The sequence below is a fragment of the Desmodus rotundus genome, chromosome X (genome assembly GCF_022682495.2).
Source record: "Desmodus rotundus isolate HL8 chromosome X, HLdesRot8A.1, whole genome shotgun sequence".
NCBI lineage: Eukaryota > Metazoa > Chordata > Mammalia > Chiroptera > Phyllostomidae > Desmodus > Desmodus rotundus.
Window position 1 is genome coordinate 30,263,547 of NC_071400.1, and position 17,903 is coordinate 30,281,449.

At 45.6% G+C, this 17,903-nt stretch overlaps 1 protein-coding gene across 6 annotated transcripts in view; it reads left to right on the plus strand.

The window, feature by feature from the left end:
• The window catches only part of SEPTIN6 (septin 6), a 65,439-nt gene extending 49,381 nt beyond the window's left edge, over nucleotides 1-16,058 (plus strand). Inside the window, exons 8-12 of one of the 6 annotated variants that reach the window (XR_006656404.3) lie at nucleotides 2,392-2,524; nucleotides 5,385-5,575; nucleotides 7,760-7,804; nucleotides 11,662-12,031; nucleotides 12,905-15,017. Coding sequence is in view for 5 of the 6 variants with exons in the window: in XM_045200862.3 (XP_045056797.1) it covers nucleotides 2,392-2,524; nucleotides 5,385-5,575; nucleotides 12,905-12,929 (349 nt within the window). In the remaining variant the exon portion in view is untranslated. The other 5 variants (XM_045200864.2, XM_045200863.3, XM_024567020.3 and 2 more) reach the window with 5 other exon arrangements.
• Nucleotides 16,059-17,903: the final 1,845 nt, after the last annotated feature.

Consider the following 17,903-nt stretch of genomic DNA (forward strand, 5'->3'; position numbering starts at 1 on the left):
ATACTTCTTTTTTTCACACTTCTTAAATCAGAATTTAAGATGCTTCCAGAGAAGAGGAATGGTTTTGAAAGCAGTTTACTCTGCTAATAGGAGCAATGTGTGAAGTATTAAGTGTCTGATCTGTATGCATGATACCTGATGTAAGTCCCACATTTTAAATGACCATGTGGTGCTATTTCCTGGAGTTCAGTCTCCTTTCACGAAATGTCAGGACTTGATAAGCAAGTGACAGGGAGGCTTTGGGCTAAGAAGGCTGTCACGTAGCCATCGAGATCCACAGTACCTGCTCACAGTGGAAACCCTGCCTGGGGATAGAGCATAGCCAGTCCTTCAGGGTTGCCTCATTCCGGAGGGGCAGGCAGTCTCCTTCACGGACAGAGGCCACTGGAGCTCCCGGGGTTGGAGGAAGGTGTGCTTGTCTCTCCATTGGTCGCTTCCTTAGTTTTCTCTATCTGTTCCCTCCACCAGCTTTAATCTGCATCTGTGAAAGAACAGGTGTGCCTCTACCTGTTCTTCTAGCCCCCTCCCCTCCTCCTTTGCTCCATCTTGCACACCTGTTACCCGTGTCTTCGCCCTCTGCACTCCTGTGCTGGCTCATGCTGCATGCAAATATTCTCATCCTAAAGAAACTCACCCTTAACTGCTCCTCCTCACCAGCCTCTGTCCAGTCAAGAAATTCTGCTCTTACAGGAAGGAGAAAGAGTTGCTCTGTATTTATTGACTTCTGACCCCTCCATGCCACTGAAATGCCTCCCTCCAAGGTCAGCAATCGCACACTCATGGGCAGTTACACTGTGACCTCTAAGTCCCGTGGTTTTTTAAATTTATTTATTTATCTATCTATCTATCTATCTATCTATCTATCTATCTATCTCAGTGTTTGATACTCCTCTTTGTTGCCTCCTTTCTGAAGCTCTCTCTGCCTTTGGCTTTTCTACCTCTGGTTTGGCTGGTTTCAGTCCTCTGTCTCTTGCTACTCCTTCTCAGCTTCATTGGAAGGCTCATTTTCTTCAGCTTACTCCTTTAAATGTTGTGTCCCAGGATTCTTTTTCTAGGGTCTCTGGTACTTTCACTCTCTATTCTCTTTGCAGCTGCTTATTTCTCCTCTCACAGCCCTAATTACCACCTAGAAATAGATGAATCCCAGGCTAAAATCGTATGTTTCAGCTCCAAACCCATTGATCTAACTATACACTGGATATTTTCACTCAGACATTCCATAGGTGACGCTCTTGAAATTCAGGCTGTCTAAAATTTAAGTCACCTTCTTCCCTCTTAACCGTACTTCTTTTCCAGCACTCCCTGTTGCAGCTCATGGCACCACCATTCATTTACCTGCTTGCCCAAGCCAAAGAACTGGAATAATCTTTGAGTCCTCCTAAGTCCTGGGAGTTGTGTCCCTTTACTATTCCTCTAGGTACCTCAGGTCCCCCATTCCTTACCGGCTCTTGACATTAAGATTCTGTCATTTCTTACTTGGATTGTTGGGAATTCTGTGCTTTTCATGCAATAGCCAGAGTGGTCTTTCTCATTTTCAAAGTGGATCAAGTCGGTCCTCCTGCTTAAAACCTTACCATTACCATGGATAAATGTCCAAGTCTTGTATGGCATCCAGCATCTGCTTTCTCTTGCCAGACTGAGGAACTTCATATCCCACCACTCCACAGCTTACTGCAGCCGTGTTGGACTGTGCCCGGTTCGCCGAGTGTACCAGTCTCTCTCCACACGTGCTTTTCCACATGCTGCTGTCCTCGGAGCGCAATTCCTCCTCTTTTCATCAGGCTAACGCCTGTTTGTTTAAAACAGAGTTAGCCCAGGCATCTCCCACTAAACTGTCAGTTCCTTGCTGGCAGGCACAGTGGCTGTTGGCTGCAGATGTTGAGTGACTAGCATTAGGGTCACTCGGTCCTGTGTCTGGCATATGGTGGAGTCTCATCAAGTGTTTATTACAAGAGTTCATTAATGTGGTCAGTTTCAGAGCCAGGACCTGGCAGCAGAATGGAGTGGGCGGACCCACAGTAAAAGACAAAAGACCCAGTTTCTGGTCCCACCTCTGACTCTAATTAGCTGTGTGGTCTTGAGCAAGTCACCTCACCTCTCTGGGCCCGTTTGGTCACTTGTAAAATGAGAGTATAGAAGCAGATGTTTTAATTCACTGCCAGTTCTAAATATCTCTCTAGGTCCCCAGGGCTACCCCGTTATCCTCAAGCAGCCCTGTGATTCTGCTGTCACATGCCGAGCCAGCTGCCCACAGCTTTGTGGTACTGTTTTTGCACCTGTCCCAAAATCAGGGAAGGGTTGTAGGAGAACCCAGGGAGGATCATTGGGGTCAGTTTTCATCAACTAGGAGCCATTCCAAAGGCAGGGGAATTAACCTGACCATGTTTGCAGTTTACAGGAGACGTATGAGGCCAAAAGGAATGAGTTCCTAGGAGAGCTCCAGAAAAAAGAAGAGGAGATGAGACAGATGTTTGTCCAGAGAGTCAAAGAGAAAGAAGCTGAACTCAAAGAGGCAGAGAAAGAGGTAAATGTGAGCCTAGGTGATAGGCGGGGAAGGGAAAATAGGCTGAGCTTGGGCATGGCAGGGGCTTCTGCCCCGAGTGCACAGCCAGCCAGAGCCTGGCAGCCTATGGGCAAGAACGAGGCACAGCACGTGTAGCCCTGCCTTGGCTGGCACTGAGGAAGCTGCGAGACATCTGTGTTTCCTTGGTTCCTCATTCCCCAAAGCCAGGGTGTTTTCTCATTCTGTGTTACTGAATTCTCTAGAGCAGCGCGGTCCATCTGGTAGCCACTAGCCATATGTGGCTATTTAAATACAAATTAATTAAAATTAAATAAAATTTAACACTCAGTTCCTCCATCACATTAGCCACATTTCAAATGCTCAATCCTCATGTGACTAGTGGCTATCATATTGGGCAGCACAGACACAGAACATTTCCACTGCCGCAGGAGGTTCTATGGGGCAGCACTGCTCCAAAGTCAAGACCTCACATAGCCTCTTGGGGACAGACGTGAACTGATTCTTTTCTCTCTTCCTGGGACTTCGGAGCTCAGTAGCGATAATTGATGACTTTCTTGGCTGTCCTGCCCCGTCCCAACTGCTCTGATGGCCGTGGGGGAAAGATGGTTCCAGGCATTCCTGGGTACCTTGTTGAAACCTAGAACAGTAACAGCTGGGGCACTTCCCTAGTCATTCGGATACTCTGTTGCATCTCATGGTGGCATTAAAGAAACACCCGTGTGGCTCTAGCAAGTTTTTAAACTATAGTTTAATGGTCCCTCTGGAGTTTTCATTAGTCAAGCCAGGCCTAATAGAGTACAGTTAGTCGTCTAACTGTTGCCTTTCGTCTCAGGTCCCCCTACCACTCCACCCACTGCTGCCCAATGCAGTGGCCTCAACTACAATTTGGGTCATGTCAGCAACTGCTTCTCTTCTCTGGGCCTCGAGACCCATGATGAACAGAAGCACTTAATTACTTCCCAAGTCTCTTTCCCGGTAATCTGCTGTGACTCCAGGGTTATCACTGAAGCCCAGAACGAGGGTATTGGTTTTATTTCAGCTTCATTTTTCAAAAACAAATGTCACCTAGGCCTTTAAGGAGGAGAGAGCTAAGGGGAGCTCAAAGAGAGATGAATGAAAAGCCAATGGACAAAAGCCACGTTAAGGCAACTGATCAGCAGAGCTTCCCCTACCCTACTCCAAGGGACTAGGAAAAGCTGGTTTACACTGCAAGTCTCACCCACCACCCCTTACTAAATGACAGTCCCAAATACCTCTAGGACCTGGAGACCTGACCCCCTTCATGGTGTGATGGAAGTGCTACAGAATCCTAAATTCTCTTCTGAATCCTCAAAAAAAAATTGGCCCTGGCTGGTGTGGCTCAGTGGATTGAGTCCCGGCCTGCGAACCAAAGGGTTGCTGGTTCGATTCCCAGTCAGGGCACATGCCTGGGTTGCGGGCCAGGTCCCCTGTGGGGAGCGTGCAAGAGCCAACCATACACTGATGGTTCTCTCCCTCATTTCCCCTCTGTCTAAATAAATAAATAAAATCCTTTTTTAAAAAGTGAAATTATGCTTGGTCTACTCTTACTATTTAAGGTAGTTTATCTCATTCTAGTTTGTTACCACTTGTGCCTCTTTTGTTAAAAGAGATTTTATTTATTTTTTGTTAGAGAGATAGGGAAGGAGAGAGAAGGAGAGAGAGAAACATTGATCAATTGCCTCTTGTATGTCCACCAACAGGGGACTTAACACACAACCCAGGCACGTGCCCTGACCAGGAATCAATTGAGCAAACTTTCAATTTAAGGGATGACCCCCAACCAACTGAGCCACATCGGTCTGGGCATTACCTATACCTCTTGATCCACTTACCACAATGTCATGCCAGAATATTCTTGCTGGTCTCTGGCTCTATTCAGGGCTAATTAAACCTCCCCTTGGTCAAGGCTGAGGTTTCCACACTCATTCCATTCTGTAAAACTTAAAAAAAAAAATCTCTTTCATGTCTAAGAACAAGTATTTCCTTTGGCCAGCTTTGGCTTTGCTGGTTTGCTTTGTGATCCATGGTGGTTCTCCCTGACTGGAGAGGATGAGAAACGCCAGAGGCCCCTAACATGTTGGGAGATCTCACTATCCAATACTCTGTAGAATGGATGGACCTTGGTTGGGCAAATTCTTTAACTTCTCGTACCTACTGTTTCCTCATAAAATGCAGATAACAAAGGAACCTACCTCATAGGAGTGTTGTGACGATTAAATGAGTTAAGACATACGAAGTTCTTATAAAAGTCAGTGCCTGGCCTACAATAGGCACTCAATAAATGTTATACTACTGTAACTGATATTACTAATCATGTGTTAACTCATTTTATTTTTTTATCCTCACTCGAGGACATTCTTACTGATTTTTAGAGAGGGGAAGGGAGGGAGAAAAAGAAGCAGAGAAACCGTGATGTGAGAGCAAAACATCAAATCAGTTGCCTCTCACATGCACCCCAACCAGGGAATGAACCCGCAACCCAGGCATGTGCCCTGGTTGGAAATCGAACCCTTGACCTTTCAGCGTACAAGACGATACTCCCACCAGCTGAGCCATACCTGCCAGGGCCCATGTGGTAACTGTTTTAAATAAAATGTTTGATTAAACAGAATGCATGGTTCCTTCACTATATTTAAGAGCAGAAACTTGGAGGTAAAATGGCAGGAGGAGACTATCCAGAACACAGCGACCTTTGGGGCCATCATAGCTGTCTCTAGCAGAAGTGTCTCTTGAGGTCTCAGGGTCCTACAGGGTTGTAAGTCCCCAGTCACCCTGGGCTCGGTTGAGCTGGGAGCTGCTCACGGGGGACTCCCCCAACCTCCCTGTGCTTTCTTGCCAGCTGCATGAGAAGTTTGACCGTCTGAAGAAACTACACCAGGACGAGAAGAAGAAGCTGGAGGATAAGAAGAAATCCCTGGATGATGAAGTGAATGCTTTCAAACAGAGAAAGACGGCGGCCGAGTTGCTCCAGTCCCAGGGCTCCCAGGCTGGAGGCTCACAGACTCTGAAAAGGGACAAAGAGAAGAAAAAGTAAGTGGGAAGCTGCTCTGGAGTGGTGGCGTCTTTCTCCTCCTCCTCATCCCCTCAGGGTGGGACCTGGAGGCTGAGGGGGCCTCAGGGATGGTGAGCAGAGGTGAGCTATGGGCTTCAACCAGTTTGGGTACCTATAACTGGTCTCAGTGTCCCTGCAGGACCTTTGGATTCCCTGAATTTGGGGAACTGAGAGTAAGTCGTTGAGGCCCAGGCCCTCTGTTTGGCCTGCTTAGGAAAGTCCTGCAAAGTCAGGTAGGAAGAGAGGGAGGGAAAGGAGAGGAAAAGCAAAAGGACTGTGAGAGAGTAGAAAGAAGGGAGGAAACAATGAGCGCCACAAAGTTATAAGAAAGAGATGAACAAAAAGGGGCAGATAGAGGGTAGTGGGAGAGAGCAAGTCTTCACAGAAACCTTTGCACATGCTCTCCCTGAGAGGTCAGAGCCCATTGGGTTTACAGGTGTGCTTTCTCATCCCATGCCTGAGGGTTTGCCTGCAGGCCAACCCTCTCTCTGCCTTAGTTCTCACTAGCTGCAGCCAGCAGTTTAACTGCTGCTATTGAAGGCTGTAGCCCAGTTCCAGTTTCTTACCCCTTTGCTGCCCATCCTCTTGACTGTTTAGTTGTTTTTGGCCTGGGGTACTGAGAACTTGGTGGGGATCCCTCAGATGCTGGTATTCTCCGGGTGCCCCATCCTTAACCTGGGGAATGATTTTACAATCTCTCTCTCTCCCCTGGTGTTTGGTGAAGGCAGGATAGCATGGGCTCCTGATTACCATGGGGGGCAATTACCCTCAACCAACTCATTCCTCCTCCCAGAACCAGAGAAGGGAAAAGCATATCTAACAGGACCTATACAACAGCAGGAAAAGACCCAGTGGTGCCTTGTGCTCTGTAGTTGTGCACTGTGACTGGGGAAGGCCTCAGGTGGAGTGTAGGCAATGTCCTGAGTGAAGGGGCTCGGGGATCTGAAAGATGTCCATGGTCATCCCCGTCTGTTCCTAGCCACTTGTTCCTGACTCAGTTATCGGATTTTGGCAAAAGAAGGAAACATCTTCCTTTCCTCTGTGCCTGGCTTATCACTTAGGAAGAAAATAGTGACTTTGTACAGTACTAAAATATTTTATATTTGAAGACACTCAGTTTTGCAATCTGATTATTCAAAATATCATTTGAACATTTTCACCAGTTAGTTTAGACTTTTGTGTTACTGAACTATAACAATATATGTCAAATTCACTGATTAATTAACTCTTTTTGGTATTTTTGATGGATAAAGTTCAACTAGCCAGGAAAAACGCCTCTTTGGGAACACTGTATATTAACTGATCTGTCACTGTGTGTTGGTTGTGCCAGCAGGCATGGATTCCTATTTTTAAGATCAGAAAACTCTAAATTTGTCTCCCATCTCTAACCTGCTGCCTTCATAGCCCTGTGGCATTCGTTAAGTCAATCCCTGGGGTAGTTTCACAGCCTGCTTGCAGGAATTAGAAGATTCATTTGTTCGGATCCCACTGACAGACACTAAACTATAAATATTCTCTATTCCACTATTAGTGGAAATTTCTCCCAGACCAGGTTTTTCCCCAGTTGCCTCAAATCACTTGACACCCTCCCCCGGACCCCCCCCCCACCAACCCCAGGCAGAAGACCCCCTGTACAGTCTCCAGGAATGTTTGGGGCTGGTGGTGGTACCCTTTTCTAATTCTGAGTAGGTGAAAACCTTACTAGCATGTGGCACCTCATGTTAAGAATAAGGACCTGACAGAAGAGGCTGTCCTCTTTCACACTTCCAGATGTATAAGTGGCCCCAGACCTGGGCTTCTTATATAATTCCTTAAACAGTTAGCTAACTTCTGAAATACCCACTGTGAGACCTGTGTCACTGGTCCTGGAGTGATGATGGCAGTGGTGGGGTATGAGGGTAGAAGTGGTGATAGTGGCATTTCCGATTGAGAGACGGTGGTTGGATATAATAGAGTCACGTATTAAAATTTCCTTTGGCTGCCTTTAGAGGTTAAGAAAGAGCACCTGTGTTTCAGGGATCCTCACCAGCCCACCCCCCCACTTCCCCTCCTACTCCTCCTAACCTCCTTTGACCTCTAACTCTTCATTGTTTGTGTGAACTCATAATATTTGATTTCTCCTCAAGTTCACTCCATCTTCATCAGTTCTTACTGTTTTACAGTTAACTCTGCTGTTTGCTGCATGCTGCATGAGACCCAGGGTCCTGGTAAGCTTTATTAACTGTAAATAGAACTGGCAGTGGCTTCTAGAACACATCTCCCCAAATCCCACCCCCTCTCAACACACATATCTAATCATAAAACAAGCTGCTTCATTGTCCTAACTGGTTTCCTCTTGTGACTTAGAATATTAAGAAATAGTCCGGTGTGGTCTCAAGTGTACATGTGGAATGTTTCCCTGCCTGATTAAAAGCGGGGTGTTTTCAGACTTCTGCTGAGAGAACAGCTGGGTAGCATAGGTGGATCAATATTTGAGGTTCAGTTTTGGTCATTTTTTTCTTAAAGAGCCTTAAGCATTACTTTCAAAATTAACTAGACTGCGATGAGGAGGGAAATCGTTGGGTTTAGCAGCCCTGCTTTGCAGTTGTCACAGCAGCATTGCCGCCCAGGTTTGGGAATATCCTGAGCGAACAGAAACTTGCTTCTCTATTTCCCTCTGGGGGCAATTTCTTCTCCGAAGGGTTCAAGTTCTCCAAATTCCTTTGGCTCTGTAAGCCCCCAAAACTATAGTGAAAGTGGAAGAAACTCAGAGCTCTCAGATATTATAGAGTTCCTCACATTTAATTCTCCAAGTGCCAGTTTCATGAACACCTACCTTTGGTAAGATGGGCTCCTTAGTGCTACGTGTCGTATCTACAAAGGGGAATAAAGCAGTTCCTGGCATCACGTCATTTACAGGTTGACTACAGCAATGATGAAGCACCTGTTCTATGAGACTCAGGTGGTAGACAGTGAGGGAACATAAATATGTTTCATTTAACACAATGAAGCTTACTACTATTGTTTAAGCTTTACCAGAGAAACTTTCAAACAGGAACACAAGGAGAGGACGGCAGAGTGCAGCCCAGTCACCCACAACCCAGCCCCCAAACAACTGTCAGCACGGGGCTGATCCTGTTTCATCTATTACCCCACACCTGCCGGATTATTATAAAGCAAAACTCACATTATTTCATCTGTAAATACATTAGCATGCGTTTTTAAGAGGTAATGACTCTTTAAACAGCCCTGGCTGGTGTGGCTCAGTGGATTGAGCCCCAGCCTGTGAACCAAAAGGTCACCGGTTTGATTCTCAGTCAGGGCACATGCCTGGGTTGCGTGCCAGGTCCCCTGTGGGGGGCTTGCAAGAGGCAACCGATCCATGTTTCTCTCTCATACAGATGTGTCTCTAGCTCTCTTTCTCCCTCCCTTCCTGTCTAAAAGTGAATAAATAAAATCTTTAAAAAAACATAGCCACAACGCCACCTACAAAAGTAACAATTCATTAACATAAAATTCCTAGTCAGTGTTCAGAATACCCCACTTGTCTCATAAAGGCCTTCACATTTGGTTTGTTTGGATCAGGGAATATAAAATATTAAGGGCTTCTCCCCACTCAGCAGTGCAGCTTATGATTTACACGGAGAGCCTGCTGTTCATCACCAAACTGAGAGCTGCAGCTATTGCACTGGGGACTTTAGACAGCTGGCAAAACATCCTATTTTCGAGCAAGTCCCAGAGAGAAAGTCCGCAGAGGCATCTGAAACATAAGGCCCATGAAATTGGGCCAAAGGAAACAACCCTAAAGGAACAATGAAACGATTTATTGTCCAGCCTAATGGCAAGTCTTTAGAGCCCCTGTTAGTTGACTGGAATTGAGCAGCAGATTTCCATTCAGGAAGCCGATCACTTCCTAGACCTTCCGTCCTCTGCGGCGGGCCGCTGCCTTGCAGCGCGCCTGACACCTGTAGAAGCTCAGTTCACGTGTATCCTCTTTGTTCCCCCATTTTAATGAGGAGAGTAGAAAAGATGTATTCTTTTTAAAAAAAATAATTAATTTAATTTTTAATTACACATTTTTATTTTTTGAAACGATGTACCCTGGTAAGTTAGATCTCGGTTACCGAGGCTGAATTAATGTGGTTTGACACAATTTGGTTTACATTCCCTGAGTAAATCATTGTTAGTGGCCATTACTAAAATGAATTCTGACAAAACTATAATTAAAGCCTTACTTTATAAGTGAGAGGCAATTAGCAAGCAGCAGGAACAGCCAACCTCAGCCCAAGTAGGTTGAGTTTTTTCCTGGCAGGCTTCTCCCCAGAAGACCACAGAAGCAGTTCCAAACCAGATAGGGAGAGGCCTTGGCTCTGTGGGACCCGAAAGCAGCAAAGGCCGCCTGTTCCCTCCCCAGTGCCCTCATTCCTGGGGTGGATCACAAAGGCCACCTCTCAGTAAGGAGAGTGAGGCTTACTGTTCCTTACTGGTCTTGAAATTGCTTGAGACACTACTTGTGGTCGTCTGAAGCTGTGAGACAGACAAATAATGCTTCTGTGGCCTGTGCACAGTTGTAGATACTGTAGCTCAGTGGTTACTGGCCCTCGACTCTTGGAGGCTGTACGGTATATGCAACAGTGTACATGTATCAAAATATGTCAGCCTTCCTGTGAAGCCCAGAACATAGGCTATTGCAGTGTTGTTTAGGTTTCCTTTCCTCTAGCAAGTACACAAAAAATAAATAAGAGATGAGCATTCATATAACATCCTAATACTTTTCAAAGTGTTTTTTCATATGGCCTTACAACAGTCCTGCGAGGTAGGGAAGGAATAATCTTCAGTTGATCAGTACATGGAGGAGGAATTTAAGAGACTTCACCAAGGATCACACAGTGAATTAGTGGCAGAACTGGAACAAGAATGTAGAACTCCTATTCTTTTTTTTTTTTTAAGATTTTGTTTATTTTTAGAGAGAGGGGAAGGGAGGGAGAGAGAGAGGGAGAGAAACATTGATGTGTGACAGATCGGTTGCCTCTCGCACGCCCCCAACTGGGGACCTGGTCCGGTGCGATGACTGGGAATTGAACTGGCAACCCTTTCGTTTGCAGGCCAGCGCTCCATTCACTGAGTCAACCAGCCAGGGCAGAACTTGTCTTCTTGGTATAAATTGCCATTCACGTGTGTGTGTGGGTGTATCGATGTATTCACTCTGAGGAAGTAACTATCCAATCGTACATATGTCTATGCTTTTAACTATCCCTCCCAAATATCTAATAGTCTTCATTTAATGAGATAAATGTATTCTTCAGGTAAAAAACGGGCTTAGATCCACAGCCAAGGCATTCTCAGGGATAGTGTGGTATGATTAAACTGCCAGGGGATTCAGGCTCTGATTCTAGTTGTCTTTTTCTTTGCGATTGGGCAAGACAGTTGATTTCCCTGTGTTTCTCAGTCTCCTCATATATGAAGTGGGGATGCATACTGCTTGCCCGTTCATGTCACAAGGATGAAGTTTAACTGAAGGAAAGGTCTAAGTGCCAGGGGAACACAAACCAGTAATAGATTTCTGTAGTTCAGGTTTTCAGGTAACTGGTCTGAAACAGACACTTGCCAAACAGCTCTTGCCACAGGGCACCTATCTAGCTGACAGGGGCTGTTCCAAAGGCTCCCTGAGGTGAAACCTGAACTTCCTCTGCTTTCCCTGAGGGATAAGGCAGTCAGTAGCTGAGAGCCTGGTGCTCTGTCCAGTGGCCTGAGACCACCTGGAGATTTGCTGAGGGTATTCCTGCACAAGGTGCCTGGTCGGGGGGGGGGGGTGGGGGGGCATTAGTCAGGACCTAGTAATTAAGAAGAGAGAAAGTATTCTTGAGACTGTTGATAATTATTTTGCTAGCTAATACCACTACTGCTGCCATACCAAGAAAGCATGTTCGCAGGAGCTAATGCAATATAGGACCTTAAGACCATCTAACATAGCTATATATTCTAATTTACCCATTAGTCATTATGAGAAACAGTTTTCTTCTAACCTGTGTTTTCGTACATTAATCCATCCATTCATTAACCCAAGTTCTCTTTTTATTTTCAGTTTGGGCTTCCGGTAGACGCCCTTTTCCTGCACAACAGACCTGGGCCTCCCTTTCTTTAATTAGCCCTTAACATGAGTTGGGGCACACAACTGGTGCCCTTCATTCTCTTCCTGCTAAAGTTCCTAGAAGCTGGAGAGTCTGAGGATGGTGTCTGGCCTCTGGTCTGGAAGCCAGCAGCCATGTGGCTTAGAGATGCATCCTGCATCCCACTTCCCCTCCCAGTGCTTCCCGCCAGCCACTCCCCATCTCCATCTTTGCCACACTGTACCATGTTCAGGGCTCCCGTCTGCTACTCTCCACCACCAGTTTCCTTGTTCGCACTCTGATGGCTGCTCTCTTCCCTGAAGTATTTGCCTCCGCTGTGGCTGGGTAAGCACCAGTCAACAAGGCTTTCCCCCTTGGTGCCTCGTCACTGGGCTTCCCTGAGCACCCGCCACCTCCCAGCAGAGCCACAGCTCCTTCTCATAGGGCTCCAGAAGGAGATCCTTTGGCGCCTTTTCCTTTAGGCCTCTCAGCCCAGCCCTTTCTGGTTTTGATTCACTCAAAGTAACTGCACTCAAGCTGTGTATAAAATCCAGAATAAGTTTATCTACAACGAGCCCCTCCCAGAAAACATGACTGCTGAAGAAAATAGCATAAATTCCGTCTCTCTATAATTCTGGGTACCCCACAGATGCAGAAGGGGATATAAACCTGAATGTTATTGCCAGCCTAGTGTCTTGAATGATAGGTTTAAGGAATTCTTCTGAGGTGTCTAAGCATCTCCTCTGTAATCTCCCTTAGGGCTCCACACCATCCCCCAAAGGCAGGGTCAGTAGCGGGTATAATAACCCCATGTCACAAACTGCCAAAGTGAGCTGTCAAAGAATCAGTGTTTTCAGTTTTGCTTTGATGTGTCTTCCAGTCTATTTATTTGGGCAAATGTGATAATGAGTTTTAATCTGTATTTTGCATACAGACTGGCTTCTCCCAATAAGAAGAGGTGAAGAAGGAGAAATGTTATTCCTTAGAAGGTCCCTAACTTTGTCTCCAGTGTATGGATTTGGTTTATAAATATTCCAGTCCTAGTTTGGATCGTGGGGGCTATCTGATAATGGCTTTGGGAAATCCTTTGAAGTAGAGAGCCCTCCATTGTCAGGCACAGTGGCCTTTGGTGTTTGGCCAGTGAGAGAGTGAGAGAGCTGGAGGTGAGCTGGCAATAATCTGTGGCTAACACGCCCTTTCTCTGCCCTTCCTTTGCAGTAATCCATGGCTGTGTACTGAATAGTATCCCCCGCTACAGCTGGACTGGACTCCATTTAGCCTTTTAAGCCAAGGTTCCTATTTTAACTGACAGCTTTCCTTCAGGGTGCCAGGAAGCTGGGCCCCCTGCCCCTGCCATGTACTTCCACTTCAAGCCCCCGCTCTTCTTTTGAGTTCTGTTTCCCAGTCTCACTGGCACTGACCATGAACAACTTCTTTTTAATTTTTTGAAGTTTTTTGGGGTTACTTTCTTTCAAAACACCGTCTATCAAGGCTATGCCAAATATTCAGGCTTTTTTGAAGTGTTGTGAATGGGAAGAGTTTCTCTCTTCAGTAATAGATAATAATAATAGGAAGTGAAAGGTAGAGAAAATGAACATCAAACACATGCACACTCTTGATCTTTTCTTGTTGGTAAAGCAAGAGTGCAGTTTTGATAAGTTATTGTTTGGTGAGTCGCTGATTTGTTAGTGGCCACAGGCAAGTATGAAGGGCGTGCTGCCAAAGCTTAAGCTAGTTTCTTGAAAAATCCAAGTCTCATAATGGAGCATTTTAGCAGACCCTATGCCTTGCAGGTTTTTTTTTTTTTCTTTTCTTTTAAAAGACGAACTTGGACATTCAGCCAGTAGCTCAGAGAAATGCTAAGTTAGGGCTGTCAAGCCTTCTGGTGAAAAGCATCTTGTTTGCAGCTTTGATGTTTCCAGGTCCAGTTTCACAGCTGCTTCCCACGAATCCCAAATTTAAAACAACCAACCCGTCTTCTTCCTCCAGGGTAATTATTTGCATCACAAATAGAGCCCTCTCATTTGCATTTGTTTACGGATTAAGTACTTGAGGCTTGAGGAGCTCTGAAAACTTCCAAAGTTTTAGAGCCATGCAGCCTTTGAGAGACCTTCAGAGACTAGGCAGGAGTTTTGTTATTAAGGGAGAAATTTTGGTCCGCAAGACAGAGATGACCCACTTTTTACGTAAGAGAAAATCGAGGCCCGGAGAAGTGAAGGGACTTGCCAGAGGTCCCAGGGCTGTTTTGTGGCAGAAGCCAGGCCAAACTCTGTCTCCTGACTCCCGATCCACCTCATTAAGGGATTCAGTCTGTTCATTCCTGTGTGTTCCTAGAGACAAGGTCTTTTTAATGCTCAGAGAAGCTGAAGAGTTAGTATTAGAGGGCCTCTTACATTTTTCCCATAGAAAAATATCCAAGGGTAAGTGGGTATGGGATGGCAAAGCACAAGACTTCAGACCAGCTCCTGAACTGAGTGCTTCTGCTGACAGCAGGGGTCACCAGCAACTGTGAGCTGGTCAGCTTTCCTGGAAGTTTGGAATGGGGCCCAGGCACGCTTTTATTTAACAGGTGCCCTAGATGATCCTTATAATCAAGAAAGTTTGGTAAAGGAAAATCTAACCCGTGAGTGAGCATAAGGCCTTTAGGAAGCTGATCCACACTACGGAAAAGAATTAAATTTGTTATTTTATTGGGTGGTTTTCTTTCTTTTTTTTATTTTATTACATCTATTATTGGGGTGACATTGGTTAGTGGTAGTTTTCTCACTGTAGAGAGAAAGATTTCCCTCCTCCCTTTGGTGAAAGGGCTTTCTAATGAGTACAGTTGTTGCTTTTTTTTTTTTTTAAATACCCTAACTACTCTGTTTACTTCTGGTGAAACAAAACCAGTCATTAGAAATGGTCTGTGCTTTTATTTTTCCAGACTGGAATGGAACAGCTTTCCTGAAAAATCCCCACGTGTACACACACGCGCGCGCACACACCTAGTTTCTCTTAAGCCAAGAAGTTCGCTTGTCCTAGCTGTAGTGCACTGTAGATCACTTTTGTTTTTGTTTTTGTTTCCTCTTTTAATCATCTGGCATTCCCATGTGGCTGTTAATATGTGCTTGTTTTTAATTAAAACAAGAAGCTTTAAACCGGTGTGTGGTGTTCTTAAAACCTTCTCAGCCTATTTCCCGGTGGTGATGGTCCATCAGTGACCCCATTTCTAACCTGTCTTCTGCAAGTATAATCTGTTCTACCTCACACTGCCCCCTCCCGTCGCCCTGTCTTACTTTGAATGTTCTTTTTCTTTGGCTAATCCCATGTTTTCTTTCTCTTTCTCTCTCCCTCTCCAGCTTTTTTTAATCTTGTCTTCAGCAGCTGCATTAAATCTAAAGGAGAAGACTGCCATTATAGAAGAGTTAGGGTTCCACATTGTTTCAAGCCAGAAACCAATCAATTCCCTCTCCCCACAAACTGCTCGCGTGCGTGCGCGCGCACACACACACACACACACACACAACACACTCAGCAAGTGTTCATATGTCCCTGTGTCCAGGCAAGAAGCTCTCTCCTGATTTACATGGTATTTTAAATGGAAGTATCTTGTCCTAACCTAACAAGGCAGGAAAAGACCCGTCAGAGCTGGAGAACGGACCAAGTGTAACCTCAGAGAGACAACTACAGGACAACTCACCCAAGTGTAAGTGACTGGGGCAGGAGACCTCAGCTGTGGGTGTGGAAGTGCTGTTCTCAAGTTTCCGGTTGAGTTTTTTGTTTTTCTTTTTAAACACGAATTCTCCGGTTCAGTGGGTTGACTGTCTACAGCCACTATTAAACATTTCTGAGTATGGAAGGGAAAGTCAAGCGACATCTGTATCTTCTTCAGCACTCACAGACCTCCTGCAGACCCCCAGCAAGGGCGAAAATGGATCCACTAACACTCAGTGGGGAAAGAAAAGATGGGAGGGGGGTTAAGTTTAATGAGAGAAAAATTAATCCATTCAACCTTCTAAAGCCAGTTGGGGTTTTGGGAGAGGTTTCTGCTCAACCTGGGATCTGGCTGGAGAGCTTTCCTGTTGAAAATCTGCCTTGAATTCATTGGTTTAACTTGCATCCTAATACCATGTGAGCGTGCTCATTCCCGTATACCCTACAGCCATCGCCATCCCACTGCCCAGTGTCTCTTGAGAGAGCCTCTTTGCATGTTTTCCAGAATCTGTGTTTGTTTTTCCTTTCTTCTCCTTTGTTCTTTTTGCTCAAAGGTGTGACCACTCACTGCCCCTCTGGGGCTTCCATTCGCCAGGAGAAACATCCCAAAGCCAGCACTGTTTAGCTTGATACCTTTCTAATGTCCATGTCAATTTTCAATAAAATTCAAAGAAATGCTCAATGGCTGTGTGATCTGATCTTAAACCTTTAGGTGATGCGACCCATCACGGTTTGCTTTAGGAGTGGGCGGCTGCCTTCCAAGTGGATGATTTGAGGGGCTCAGGGAGGCACCATCAGCCGTTATGCAACCTTCCTGGGTAGGCTGCTCTGTCCGCTCCTTCCTCCATCTGAGCTTGAAATTCTCATGGATGGGGAGGTGTGAGATGGGGGTGGACAGGAAGTCCTCTACTTTTCCTTCATGAGCATGGATCAAACCGATCTGTTGAGCTCATCATCTAGGATAATAGATGAAAGAAGTGGAGTGTCAGATCCTACAAAATGAAGTTCTCCCATTTAATCCTGTGATATAAGCATCCTAGAAATTCATGACTATGACTGTTCTTTATGACTCAAAAGCCATTCTTTTAAAAAAGGTTTTATTTACTTACTCTTAGAGGGGAAGGGAGGGAGAGAAACATCGAGGGGACCTGAGGGGACCTGGCTGGCAACCCAGGCTGATGATCTTTCGGTTCGCAGGCTGGTGCTCAATCCACTGGGCCACACCAACTGAGGTCAAAAGGCATTCTAAAGGTAGCAAGTAGTATTTTGTGGTCTACCGGGGAGGGAAGCTCCTGTCCTCGCCTCCCACCCCGAATTAAAGTGGGCAAGAGGGAGAGTGGTCAGTTTTTATAAGTTTATTTGGGGTCAAGGTAGAGTTTTATTTTCCTTGGCTTCATTTCCCGAATGGCTAGATGCTGGAGATGGGGTAGTGGTCTGTATTCTCATGGTACTCAGGCCTGAAGGAAACGACACTGACCTGCATCTATATAGCTTGAACACTAGGGGGCAGCCGAGTGAAACAGCCTGTGATGCCACTGAGTGGCGGCAGGCACTGAGGTGTGGAAAAATACAGACTCTGGAGCCTGACAGCCTTGCTGGCCATGTGCGTTGTGGTCAAATTGCGTTACAAACTTCCGTGTAAAAGGGGAATATCAATAACTCCCTTGCACGGTGATTGTGAAGGCTATACGAGCTCATGTAAATTAAAGACCTGGGTGTTCCATAAACAATACTCTTTATTAAGGACGGAGTTTCCCCTTTACAAGAACTTTCTTAGGTTCCTTTAATCCACCATTTCTAAACCTTAGCACTACTGACATTTGAGGACAGATGATTCTTTGTGACCTGGAGACCTGGCTATTGTAGCATGTTTAACAACATCCCTACCCACTCCTTGTCAGTAACACTCCATCCCACCCCCACTGTGACAACCAAAAATGTGTCTTGACAATGTCACATGTCTCTTGGAGGGAAAAATAGCCCCATGTTGAGAATAGTTGCTCTAGGTCAGGGCTCAGCTAACTTTTTCTGTAAAAGGCCAGCAGGTGAATACTTTAGGCTTTGCAAGCCATGTGGTCTCTGCTATTCAACCGTTAACTAAAGCACAAAAGCAATCATAGATAAAATGGAGGGAACAGGATGAGCATGGTTGGGCACCCATAAAACTTCATTTATAGACACTGAAATTTGACATTCACACTCGAATTTCATTTTCACACATCTCAAATTATTATTATTTTGATTCTTTTCAATCATTCAAAAATGTAAAAGCCATTCTTGGCACGAGGGTCATGCAAGCACATGTGAGGCCGGAGTTTGCTTGCCCCGCCTCCGAAGCGTTTTAGTGCTTGTTGATGCATCAGCAGACTAAAGGTGTTAGCAGCTACTGGCTGTTCAAAAGAAATCAGGAAGAGAAGGTACATGACTGAAGTTTTAATGCAAGTTGCGGTGGGTGGGGAGTGGCTTTGATTAACTAAAATTTGCACATGGCTTTGCTAGAGCATAGATGGGAGGCATGGACCTA